This window comes from Ranitomeya variabilis, chromosome 4, assembly GCF_051348905.1.
Source record: "Ranitomeya variabilis isolate aRanVar5 chromosome 4, aRanVar5.hap1, whole genome shotgun sequence".
NCBI lineage: Eukaryota > Metazoa > Chordata > Amphibia > Anura > Dendrobatidae > Ranitomeya > Ranitomeya variabilis.
In genome coordinates this window covers 373,138,079-373,151,647 of record NC_135235.1, presented here as the reverse complement: position 1 = coordinate 373,151,647, position 13,569 = coordinate 373,138,079, and the positions used below count along the sequence as shown (strand labels likewise).

Below are 13,569 nucleotides of genomic sequence, written 5' to 3'. Positions count from 1 at the left end.
CCTTAATTTCATTGCATGAAATAAGTAATTGATACAGTGAAAAAAAACAAAATTTATTATTTGGAAGATCAAGCCACAACCCATCTTCAATGCTCTTACTGAGGGAAGAAGGTTGTTGGCCAAAATCTCACTATACATGACCCCATCCATCCTCCCTTCAATACGGTGTAGTCGTCTTGTCCCCTTTGCAGAAAGGCACCCCAAAGTATGATGTCTCCCCCACCATTCTTCACAGTTGGGATGGTGAATTTGGGATTGTACTCATCCTTTTCCCACCAAACACAGTGAGTGGATTCCATTACAAAAAGTTCTATTTTGATCTCACCTTCTCCTATGCCTCCTCTGGATCATCCATTTGGTCATTGGTGAACTTAGCATGGGCCTGAAGAAGAAACGAATGGCTGGCACACGATTAGGATATGTGGTGCTAGTGAACGGAACCAGAGATCCCATAAGCATAGAAGTCAATAATCACTGCACTCTTTGACCAGAAAGGGTTTGCTCCAAGTGAAAACAGTTTATTCATAGGTGAAGAGCGACAGGTAATAACGACATTTCGGCCACAACGTGGCCTTGATCACAGTGTTGATGCAAAAAATTTAAAATAATAACAGTAAAAATATAAACGTTATACACAATATAATACATATTTACAAACAAAAGGAAATGAAAACATGTCATATATGAAAGAGGCTATACGATGATCAGTGTCAGATAAGGAGACAAGGAAAAACAACGGATATCCATAACGTGGAGACATCAGTCCCCAGGTCAGAGAGAAGGAGTCAAAAAGAATTACCACAACGTAGAGAGATGGAAGTCACAGCGAAACTTGTCAAGATAATCAGAATAAGAACGTACCCTTAAATTGATATATCAATGGTCGCACTTGTAAGTTTCCATCAGGTAAAAAGGTAAATTGAGGGATATGTCCAGATGAAACATCACAGGGAAATTTACTGAAAAAGCGAAACAAACCATGTATAGGGTACGATAGGTGTGGGATAATAAGAAGGGGGGGGAGGGGGAAATTGCCATATAAAGAAATGCCATATGTGACTTAGGGTACCGTCACACAGTGCCATTTTCATCGCTACGACGGCACGATTCGTGACGTTCTAGCGATATCGTTACGATATCGCTGTGTCTAACACGCTACTGCGATCCGGAACCCCGCTGAGAATCGTACGTCGTAGCAGATCGTTTGAAACTTTCTTTCGTCGTCTAGTGTCCCGCTGTGGCGGCATGATTGCATCGTGTGACACAGGTTGTATATGATGTGCGCACAGTAACCAACAGCTTCTACATCGCAAATACGTCATGAAATTATCGCTCCTGCGCCGTGTATTGCAACGTGTGACCGCAGTCTACGACGCTGGAGCGATAATCATACGACGCTGCAACGTCACGAATCGTGCCGTCGTAGCGATGAAAATGCCACTGTGTGACGGTACCCTAAGGGAGATGGTGTGTAAGGGTACCGTCACACAGTACCATTTACATCGCTACGACGGCACGATTCGTGACGTCGTAGCATCGTATGATTATCGCTCCAGCGTCGTAGACTGCGGTCACACGTTGCAATCACGGCGCTGGAGCGATGCCGAAGTCCCCGGGTAACCAGGGTAAACATCGGGTTACTAAGCGCAGCGCCGCGCTTAGTAACCCGATGTTTACCCTGGTTACCAGCGTAAACGTAAAAAAAAACAAACAGTACATACTTACATTCCAGTGTCTGTCCCCCGGCGTTCTGCTTCTCTCCACTGTGTAAGCGCCATAGCCGGAAAGCACAGCGGTGACGTCACCGCGTCACCGCTGTGCTCGCTTTCTGGCTTGCCGGCGCTCACAGTGCAGAGAAGCTGAGACGCCAGAGGACAGACACCGGAATGTGAGTATGTACTGTTTGTTTTTTTACGTTTACGCTGGTAACCACGGTAAACATCGGGTTACTAAGCGTGGCCCTGCGCTTAGTTACCCGATGTTTACCCTGGTTACAAGCGAACACATCGCTGGATCGCTGTCACACACAACGATCCAGCGATGTCAGCGGGTGATCAAGCGACGAAAGAAAGTTCCATACGATCTGCTACGACGTACGATTCTCAGCAGGGTCCCTGATCGCTGCTGCGTGTCAGACACTGCGATATCGTATGGATATCGCTAGAACGTCACGAATCGTACCGTCGTAGCGATCAAAATGGCACTGTGTGACGGTACCCTAAGACTTACCAGAAGCTGATAAGGAATAGGCTTACCACCTGGAATGTGGTCAGTATTAGAGGAAGTGGAGTAGCCTGAATTCATTAGACTGTTGGGGGAGAAAAAAGGGAAGGGGAGTTTGGAATGTCTACACCTATGCAGAGACTGCTACTATGAACATGAAGTATATTACAGAAAAATGTATTTACCGCATTAAAATGAGGATCAAGGTAACCATGTGTGGCAAACCGCTCAAATTCTAATACACGCTGTAAGGTAAATTGTAATCCAGGTAAGGGGAGCGTACCAAGTTTGGAGCGATATTTACGGTATCTAGAATGAGGCTGAGCTTACGTCCGGCGGGAGCCGCGATGTGTAGAGATGCGTGGCTACAGGAGCCGACGTCGGCGGTATAGTGGGAATGCTGGAGGACTTGCGTCTAGGAGTAGGAGAGGAGTATCTAAAGCGGCTGAGGCTCCCTGTTTTATGGTGTGCTGGCCGGTCAGGTGACCGGAAGTGACGTAGGATGCCGGCGCATGCGCAGGTGGTCAGTGCTAGGCTAGAACTGCGTGTGAATGTGTGCATGTTGCCATGGCAGCAGAGAGAGGGATGGCTGAAAATGTACCCAGGAGTATAGAAACAACCAGAGAATTGCAGCATAATGTAAAAGGAAAAGCGGGGGAAATTAGGATATAGCCCAATAAGAGTATGGGGAGCATGGAGACAAACAAAGGGGTAATGGATGGTAGCAGAATAATAGAAGAAGTAATGAATGGTAGTGTCAAATGATTGTAGTGTATAATACCCAGGGGAAAGTATAATATTAGGAGTACTGATAAACTACTGTAACGGCACAAAAAATCAAATCACAAAGAGGAACAAACATAATAAATGCAGGGGCAGCAGGCTCTGATTAAAATAGACCAGCATATAAAGCTATTTAAATGTAAAATAGTCAATGCAGAGGCAGCAGGCATTAGGACAAGCAGGCAGGCATAAATGGCGATATATCTGTAACACGCAGAGGCAGCAGGCATATGATCACAACGGCAAGAATGCATGGCGGTGTACCTATATGGTAATACATGCAAAGGCTTTTCCCTTTTTTTCCCTTTCCTCCTATTTAACCTTTTTGCTTTCTTTAGTTTGGACTCCTACGTGTATTTATTTTGTTTATTTTGCTTATTTTGGCTATTTTGTACCCATTTTTTTTACTTCTATTCATTGCTTTTTTTACTTCCATATATCTCCATATGTATATGTCTGCTTGGTTCAGTATGTAAAGGCCTTTGCATGTATTACCATATAGGTACACCGCCATATATTCTTGCCGTTGTGATCATATGCCTGCTGCCTCTGCGTGTTACAGATATATCGCCATTTATGCCTGCCTGCTTGTCCTAATGCCTGCTGCCTCTGCATTGACTATTTTAGATTTAACCCCTTAGTGACGGAGCCAAATTTTTGAAATCTGACCAGTGTCAATTTATGTGGTTATAACTCTGCAACCGTTCAGCAAATCCCAGTGATTTTGAGATTGTTTTTTCGTGACACATTATACTTTATGATAATGGTAAATTTAGGTCAGTATGTTTTGTGTTTATTTATAAAAAATATAAAAAATTTGAGAAGAATGTAAAAAAATTAGCAATTTTCAAAATTTGAATGATTATCCCTTTAATCCAGATAGTCATACCACAGCAAACCATTAATAAATAACATTTCCCACATGTCTGCTTTACATCAGCACCATTTGTAAAATGTTAATTTATTTTGTTACCATTTTAAGAGGATTAAAAATGTAGCAGCAATGTTTCATTTTTTCAAGGAAATTTACAAAATTTTTTTTTTTTAGGGACCTATCCAGGTTTGAATTGACTTTAAGGGTCTCATATATTGGGAAACCCCCAAACGTGATACCATTTTAAAAACAGCACCCCCTGACATATTGAAAACTGCAGTCAGGTAGTTTATTAACCCTTCAGGTGCTTTACAGGAATTAATGCAAAGTGGCATGACAGAAATGAAAATGTGTATTTTTACCACCTAAATGTCGGTAACTTCTGAACAGGTTACAACAGCCGCCAGACTCTAAGGCCGCTATTTGGTCGTGAATTGCCATGGCAAACATCAGGAACACAGAATCATGATCTGAGGGCACCAATTTGGATAAAGAGGAAGCCCCCACAATCTGTTAACCATTTATAATGATGTAGTCTCTATTGACAGCAGCATCTAAGGGGTTAAACAGATTTGGAAGGTGAAAACACTGATCGTGGCTGATGCAGCAACTTGTCAGCTATAGTGTACAGCCGACAGCTGCTGGATTGTCACCTGTATGGGGATGCTATTCTCTAATATCTCAGGTCAGTTAAAAGACATATTGGCTGTCATTAAGGGGTTAAATAGCTTTATATGCTGGTCTATTTTAATCAGAGCCTGCTGCCCCTGCATTTATTATGCTTGTTCCACTTTGTGATTTGATTTTTTGTGCCGTTACAGTAGTTTATCAGTACTCCTAATATTATAATTTCCCCTGGGTATTATACACTACAATCATTTGACACTACCATTCATTACTTCTTCTATTATTCTGCTACCATCCATTACCCCTTTGTTTGTCTCCATGCTCCCCATACTCTTATTGGGCTATATCCTAATTTCCCCCGCTTTTCCTTTTACATTGCGCTGCAATTTTCTGGTTGTTTCTATACTCCTGGGTACATTTTCAGCCATCCCTCTCTCTGCTGCCATGGCAACATGCACACATTCACATGCAGTTCTAGCCTAGCACCGACCATCTGCGCATGCGCCGGCGTCCTACGTCACTTCCGGTCACTTGACCGGCCTGCACACCATAAAACAGGGAGCCTCGGCCGCTTTAGATACTCCTCTCCTAGACGCAAGTCCTCCAGCATTCCCACTATACCACCGACATCGGCTCCTGTAGCCACGCATCTCTACACATCGCGGCTCCCGCCGGAAGTAAGCTCAGCCTCATTCTAGATAAATATCGCTCCAAACTTGGTACGCTCCCCTTACCTGGATTACCCTTTATCTTACAGCGTGTATTAGAATTTGAGCGGTTTGCCACACATGGTTACCTTGATCCTCAGTTTAATGCGGTAAATATATTTTTCTGTAATATACCTCATGCTCATAGTAGCAGTCTCTGCATAGGTGTAGACATTCCAAACTCCCCTTCCCTTTTTTCTCCCCCTACAGTCTAATGAATTCAGGCTACTCCACTTCCTCTAATACTGACCACATTCCAGGTGGTAAGCCTATTCCTTATCAGCTTCTGGTAGGTCGTACACATCATCTCCCTTAGTCACATATGGCATTTCTTTATACGGCAATTCCCCCCCCCCCCTTCTTATTATCCCACACCTATCGTACCCTATACATGGTTTGTTTCGCTTTTTCAGTAAATTTCCCTGTGATGTTTCATCTGGACATATCCCTCAATTTACCTTTTTACCTGATGGAAACTTACAAGTGCGACCATTGATATATCAATTTAAGGGTACGTTCTTATTCTGATTATCTTGACAAGTTTCGCTGAGACTTCCTTCTCTCTACGTTGTGGTAATTCTTTTTGACTCCTTCTCTCTGACCTGGGGACTGATGTCTCCACGTTATGGATATCCGTTGTTTTTCCTTGTCTCCTTATCTGACACTGATCATCGTATAGTCTCTTTCATATATAACATGTTTTAATTTCCTTTTGTTTGTAAATATGTATTATATTGTGTATAACGTTTATATTCTTATTGTTATTATTTTCAATTTTTTGCAGCGACACTGTGATCAAGGCCACTTTGTGGCCGAAACGTCGTTATTACCTGTCGCTCTTCACCTATGAATAAACTGTTTTCACTTGAAGCAAACCCTTTCTGGTCAAAGAGTGCAGTGATTATTGACTTTCTATCTTTAAAATGGGCCTGGACATGTGCTGGATTCAGCAGGGGGTCCTTGCGTGCCCTGCAGGATTTTAATCCATGATGACGTAGTGTGTTACTAATGGTAGTGTTTGAGACTGTGGTCCCAGCTCCTTTCAGGTCATTGACCCGGTCCTTTCATGTAGTTCTGGGCTGATTTATGACCTTTCTCAGAATCATCTTAACCCCACGAGGCGAGATCTTTCATGGACCCCCAGACCTAGAAAGATTGACAGTCATCTTGTGTTTCTTCTATTTTCTAATAATTGTGCCAACAGTTGCTACCTTCTCACCAAGCTGCTTGCCTATTGTCCTGTAGCCCATCCATCTCTTGTACAGATCTACAATTTTGTCCCTGGTGTCCTTAGACAGGTGTTTGGTCTTGGCCGTGGTGGAGAGGTTGGTGTGCGTGGAAAGGTGTCTTTTTTTATAGGTAACTAGTTCAAACAGGTGCAATTATTACAAGTAATGAGTGCAAAGTAGTAGGGCTTCTTAATGAAAAACTAACAGGTCTGTGAAAGCCAGAATTATTGCTGTTTTGTAGGTGATCAAATACTTATTGCATGCAATAAAATGCAATTTAATTATTTAAAAATCATACAGTGTGATTTTCTGTTTTTTAGATTCTGTCTTTCACAGTTGAAGTGTAGTTATGTTAAAAATTATAGACCTCTCCATTCTTTGTAGGTGAGAAAACTTGCAAAATCGGTAGTGTTTAAAATGCTTATTTTCCCCACTGCATATAGAGAATCTGCTGTAACATGGTGTGGGGTGGTAGCCGTGGGCGAGGTGCTTGTCTTTCACACCCCGGCACGCTACATGAAAATCGGTGTCCTGGTTGGGTGTGTGGACTTTAACTACAGGGGAGCTACGCCTTTGTAGACAGAATGATGTTGGTAACTTTGGCTAGTCAAGACCAGATGTTGTAGCATTGAATGAGGGAGACCACCACTCAAAAATAGTCTGTCTTTTACTGAACAATAATGTAGGGAGAAGTATGTACATGAGATAGCGGGTGCAAAACTTAATGGACATTTCTCTTAGAACATATGACATTTTCATACACATTCTATTCCTTCCTGAGCTTGCTCCTCTCTCTTTATCCTTTAGCCTCTCTCTCTAGCTTCACCACCACCCAGCACAGCACTTTGGGGGCTTCACTAGTCTCCAAAAACAGCACCACTATCTAGTAAGTGAGAGTTCTATTGTTCAACCAGAGGTTCCATGTCCTATTTTCCTCTATGCTTGCTGACGCCTCGGAACTACCACACAGGGCACTCTCTCTTTTCGGCCTCCTTTCCTTCTCAGCGCTGCTCCATCATTTGACTGTCATATAACTTCCTACCATCTGTCTACACTTCCTGCTCCAGACCTTGTCTCAAAAGAATCAATAACTCCTTCTAACACTTTTTGTTGTCCCCATTCTGGATCATGCTGTCCATTGCCAGTGTCTCCACTCACTTTAGGGACACACAATTCATGCGGCTCTGCTGATTAATCAGACCAAAGGACTTGTCTAGCTGCAAGCTAGGCCCTTTCTGAAATTATCTTTCCCTTCACTTTAGTGCCTGCCACTCTGGGCTAGTCCCAACCATTAGTTCTACCTTTTTCGAACAACTATTTCTGGCTGGACAGAACACAACTCTACTGCTAATAATGCACAACACTAAAAACATTGCACATGAAAATACAATACATGTGTCTTCAAGGGGGAACATGGGCAACATTTCCACCTCCTTGCACTGCCACCATTTTATGCTTGGGCAATGTAAACCTAATGATATGAGACCAAGATTCCAGAGCCACTTATTTTTTTCCTGCTGCAGGTTGAATGAATCATATGCTGAAGACAAAACACATAGAAAAATAAACAGTCATTCACTGGCTAACTAGACATCGAAGGCTATGGTGTTCTGGAAACAAATAGCGATAGAATTAAAACTACACTTTTAGTTCAGGGTGGCAGTTCACATAAACTTTATTCTGCTGAGTTCCTTTGCACAGCACACCACATACCCTATACAAGAAAACTATAGTGACAGTGATTCAAGATGTAATATCCACCCAAAATCAATGCATTTTATATGCATAAAACGTGTATGGTGGTAAACATACAATGCGCAAACACTTTTAATTAATGTAATGGAACATTTGTGCTCTTGGTTGCCGCATATTCTCTTTCATGTTTGCACCATTGTTGGAGCAATTCACTCAAATACCCATCCAAAAAAGTTGGTGATTTTTATATTACAGTGAACATTTATGGTAAGACGACCCTAACACCAAGACACAAAAGGATTACCATTCTCCTTAAAAAGACTAAACATTTTGGTTACCCAACTATCTTATATGAAACCACAAACTCTTTGTTCATTTTCGTGACTTGAGAACTTGCAATCCAATGTAGTCGCAAATGTAATGTTTATGCCTATCTTTAACATATTTGTTGTACTGTTTTAAACAAGTTATGTCAAAATGGAATTAAAGTGGCTGTATAACTTTTATGTTATCTAACCATACTGTAAGGTTTTGTACTTTTTTACTTTAAATTGCTAGTACAAATTTCATGAAACTGCTTCCATTGCAAAGTCATCTATATCTTTCATTGAGATAATATCTGAGCTTCTACTTGTAATTCTGTCCATGCTCAGTGGAGTCCTGATTATTTTCTGGTCATGGGAATCACAATTTTTAAAATTATCCATTTTTAAAGAATCTTCCTCTTTGTCATTCCATAAGTTTTCCCTTTCACAAGTGTTTACATTTTCATGATTCAGTAGCTCTGATTTACCCTTGTATGATACAATAGATGAAACAGGCACTGGCGTAAGCCCTGGGTACATCATATATGGACTGTTAGACATTTCAAAGGCAGGATTTCCCCTTTCTGATGGTGGTAGCGACATTTGCAGATACTTTCCTGTTTCAGGATCATAGAAGGTTTTGATGCGCAAGCAAACAGGGATGTCGACCATGAAGTATCGACCCGAGTCAGGGTCCAGCAGAAGTTTACGTTGGGTAAGTGGAAGGGATTGCGTCGAAGATTCAGACATGATGTCTTCATGCTCTAGGGATCTGGGTGTGCATGACATTAATTTGTGATGTGATTGTGATGAGACCAATGTTGGTGTAAGATTGCCTGGTGCTGAAACATCTAGAGCAACATCAGATTCCAGGAAATCTCTTTGAGGCATATCTGTCTTTCTTCGTTTTTTGGTCAAACGTTTGGCACGGCGTAATGCTTTTTCTGTTTTAGGGGGTACAGCAGGAGGTTTTGCATGCATCTTTTGTGGTTCTATAACAGATCCTTTTTCCTGTTTTACTAAGTGAGTGCTTTTAGACTCTGAGTCAAGTGGAATTACTCGTTCAGGATGCAAGAAATTGAACTTTCCATTTCTTGTATTTACACTTGTTGAGGGTGGACTTGGTATATCTTCTAAAGCTGAAAGTGCTGTGGTGAATCCAGAGCTTTGGGTATTAACAGACATGGGGCTGGCAACAATGGAACAAGTAACACTCTCTGACATTGGACTTGTTATGTTAGAGCAGGCAATATCTTCTATAAAACTAACACTATCCTCAAACTGCAATATTCCATTATCAATAGGAGAATCAATTGTATTTTCATTGTGAATACAAGGAGAACCTATGTGTTCTCCATTTACTAGTTCTTTTGTAGAGTCTCTTATGTTGTGTACAATCAAAGTATTACATTCTGGTGATAGTCCCGTTACTTCAGAGACACAAGTTTCAACTGGATGGAAGAAAGTCTCTTCTAAGCATGGTACCATTTTACTCCTGTTAGCCATGTTGATTGCAGTTGACTCTTCTACCTCATTTTTAGTTTTATCATCTCTAATACTACTAACATTCCTCCAAAGCTTCTGGTCTTCTGCTTCTTCTTTGTAAGTTTGTACCTGATTGTGTTCCATAGCTTTGTGTTTTGGGGTTTCTTCTGCGAGGCTTACCTCTAGGTGTTTTTGATGTTTGCTGACATTACTGATATCTGCATGCTTTGTTTTGAGGATATCTGTACCTATGCCTTTGCTTTCTCTTGCATCTTTAAAGTCTCCTATCTTCCATGAATAGGTATCATCTAACTTCTTGAAGGCCAAGCAATCTTCAGAAAGACTCCTGAAAAGAGGAAGTCTCACTGATTTTGTAATAGGAGAAGATTTAATTTTATTGTCTTTTAAGTAAAATAAATTTGGTTTAAATGGTGTTATGGATGATGGCCTTTTAAGTTCCTCAGAACATGAACTTTCTGCTCTTGCTTTTTCAAATGTCACATTCTCTTGGCATTCTTCTTTTTCAATTTGACTCTCTAGAACTCCAAACTTCACATTGCTCTCTATTCCATCTACTCCACTGCAACTATTAACTGCAAAATACTGTAAAATTTCTTTACTTTCATCATCGTTACTAACTTGCTTTTCATTTTCATGATGATCAGCATCCCATTTACTTTCAATGTCTTCAGAGGGAAAAAATGTCTTTGATTGTTTTGGAACAATGTCTACACTTGTTTCCATAACACAATGACCTGGATCAGATACACCATCTGTACATTCATCATGCTTAATTTCTTCTACATTTTCCATTCCTGACAGACAATGGACTTCTGTGTTATTTAGGCATGTTAAAGAGTCTTCAGTAGACATTGTGCTCTCCCCACCTACAAATGTATCAGTTTTGCTATGAAGATTCAGTGGAGAATGATCAATTTCTTTATGGATATGATTGTTATTCGTACGGAGAAATTGAGAACCTTCCTTCTCCTCCTGTATAAAATTTGCATCTGAGATTACTTTTTCTTCAGAGAGCTCTCCATTCTGATGTGATGTGATCTGATCCATGGGACTCAAGGATAAATAGTTCTCAGATTCATTTCCCACTAATTTACTTTTGAACTCTGATTCTCCTGTTAACCTTAAGTTTTCTTCAAAATAAGTGTGATTTTCAGCTTCATAAAACAATCTATTGATATCTGGAACATTATTAGCATGAATAACAGATTCCTGCATTTTTACGTCTGTCATCAAGTTATTTTCAAAGCCATTTCTTGCAGTAATGGCTGGACTATATGTACTTTTGACCCTTTTTCTCATATCTTTCAAATTAAATAGTAAACTTGTTGCCTTAGACTTATAATCATCTCTTTTCTGATATAAAAGGAGTTCTCTTTGGTCTTGATCTTTACTTGCAATGTTAATTGGTGCTGTTATTATACTGTTTTCTTCAAGGGCTTCTTGGATGTTTTTCCTTCTTATAACTGGAGTCAAAAGATTTGAAATGTTAAAAGTTGATGGTTTTTCTTCTTGTACTTCTTTGCATAAATATATATTTTCATGGGCATGAACTGCAACAGTCTCTTTCTTGGTTACACTTTTACTTCGAATTATCTTCTCTGGGGCAATTTTATTACTGCTTTTTGTTTTCCTCCATGGTGGTACATGATTGCTGCTGCCTGATAAATTATTAGAGCTAGATAGTGATTTTTCAATTGTAGTGGGAATTTCTACAGATTCATCCTTTGGAAAATTCCTAGTGTCATATTTTTTTTCTGTAAAATGAACTGGCTTAATTTCTTTAATTGATTCTTTTTCGATCTGCTGTATTAATGTTTTTAATTTTCCAGGGGGTGGCTGCTTTTTCTCTTGTTCCTTTAGTTCTTCTTTGCTTGTTGCTTCAGACATTTCTATATGCTCTGGGGAAATTATCTTTGAATGGCCTTCCTCTTTTTGCCGTACAAAAATTTGTGATGCATTGTTCAATGCTGAAGCATTATTAGGTGAAGCTACATGATTGACTTGTTCTGGTGATTTGGATTTATTCATTTTATTCATCCAATTGACTTGCTCCTTACTTGATGAATGTCCCTCATCTGTCTTTATCATATCTTGATTTCTTACATTTAGCAGAGTTCTAGCAGCTTTTTGGTAAGAGTCTCTATTTTGTTTTGCATTTTTTCTGGTAGGAAGTGGAGGCACTGTTCTAAGCATTTGATTAGGATCATAGCTGCTGGATACTGAAGAAGCAGGAGAAGTCCAGCCTAATTCTATTACTCCATCTCTTGCTTTTAGTCCAGATATTGCTCTTTGAAGTAGAGGTGAGCATGGGGTTGCTGATCTTGGAAGAGGAGGTGTCCCTGGTATTGAACTGTCACTTTCATCACCTCCAACCATTCTCCTATTTATGTCACTCCAGGATTTAAAAGCACTATGTTCACTATGCAAAAAAGCTGTCCTTCTGAGAGAATCCTTGTGCTTTATAACTTTTTTAGCTTGATCAGCCAATGGTGACCCCGACGAAAGCAGCGGAGACCTTGAGAGCCGAGAACACGTTTCAGTTTGAGACTCCAGAAACACTTCTCTGGCAGTACGTCTGTGCAAGTTGTTGTCATTAAGATGATTATCATCTGGATTGATAGATTCTGGTATTAATTCATTACTAATATAAGTTTTTTTTACAGTCTCACTTTCAGCATTTGCTTCAATGTCTCTATAGCAACCTTTAGATAAAATAAGTCTTGAATCTAAAGGCGAGTTATCTGGTATCTCATTTTCAATGTTATCAAAAGTCTGTATCAATGATGACACTTTGGAGCATTGCTTAGAGCCTCTTGGCACAGGGGCAAATAGTTTGCTGTTATTGGTCTTGACATCGGTCACACCTATTTTTGCATAAGTAAGCAAAGGCTGGAATGTTGGAGCCCACTTCCCACGTTGGCGTGGAGTTGTGGGTAACTGTGCCAATGGCTGAGTTTTTCTGACTGAAAGATTAAAAATTCCTAGATGGTACTTTGTTGAAAGCGACATTCCTTTAATAGGGGATGGCACATGAGGAACATCATTAAATGGCTCTTCTTCTGCAACACATAAACTTCTGAATGCTCGATCTGTGAAACTGCTCACCTCCCGATCTGTGTCATCCATTAGAGAGACACTTGTACCTAGGCCATCAGCCTGTCTTTTATTCTTTTTGTAACGAAGCATTTCAGCAAATAATTTTATTTTATATGTTTTACAGGTGGCAGATGTATGAAATTTCTTCAGGTTCCCAATGGGTCATTCCTGTGGACAGAAAGAGTAAAATCTACTCAAAAAGATTTATACTATTTAACAATGTCATGCTTTTTTATTTTTATTTACAGCAAATGGACAATGTGTAAGGACAAGCAGTATGTGTGTGTGTGTATATATGTTTATAATATATATATATATATATATATATATATATATATATATATATATATGTATATATATATATATATATATATATGTATATATATATATATATATATATATATATATATATATATATATATATGTATATATATACACCGTATTTTTCGGACTATAAGATGCACCGGACTCTAAGACGCACCCAGGTTTTAGAGGTGGAAAATAGGGAAAAAAATATTTGAAGC

General features: G+C 39.9%; 1 protein-coding gene and 2 long non-coding RNA genes across 4 annotated transcripts in view; 1 reads left to right on the top strand and 2 right to left on the bottom strand.

Moving 5' to 3' along the window:
* Positions 1 to 512: 512 nt before the first annotated feature.
* On the bottom strand, positions 513 to 2,699 carry LOC143768936 (uncharacterized). Its single transcript, XR_013214131.1, has 3 exons — positions 2,554 to 2,699; positions 2,409 to 2,468; positions 513 to 959 (listed from the first exon to the last, which is right to left on the bottom strand). It is a non-coding gene; the product is annotated as an uncharacterized LOC143768936 (long non-coding RNA).
* A 2,300-nt stretch (positions 2,700 to 4,999) lies between these two features.
* On the top strand, positions 5,000 to 5,724 carry LOC143768935 (uncharacterized). The gene is made up of 4 exons (XR_013214130.1): positions 5,000 to 5,184; positions 5,265 to 5,324; positions 5,425 to 5,503; positions 5,628 to 5,724. It is a non-coding gene; the product is annotated as an uncharacterized LOC143768935 (long non-coding RNA).
* Positions 5,725 to 6,912: 1,188 nt separating this feature from the next.
* The window catches only part of C4H10orf71 (chromosome 4 C10orf71 homolog), a 375,364-nt gene continuing 368,707 nt past the window's right edge, over positions 6,913 to 13,569 (bottom strand). For both annotated transcript variants that reach the window (XM_077250749.1, XM_077250750.1), the window contains exon 6: positions 6,913 to 13,213. In XM_077250749.1, the coding sequence (XP_077106864.1) occupies positions 8,705 to 13,135 (4,431 nt within the window). In that variant the 5' untranslated portion in view covers positions 13,136 to 13,213 and the 3' untranslated portion in view covers positions 6,913 to 8,704. The remainder of the gene's footprint in view (positions 13,214 to 13,569) is intronic.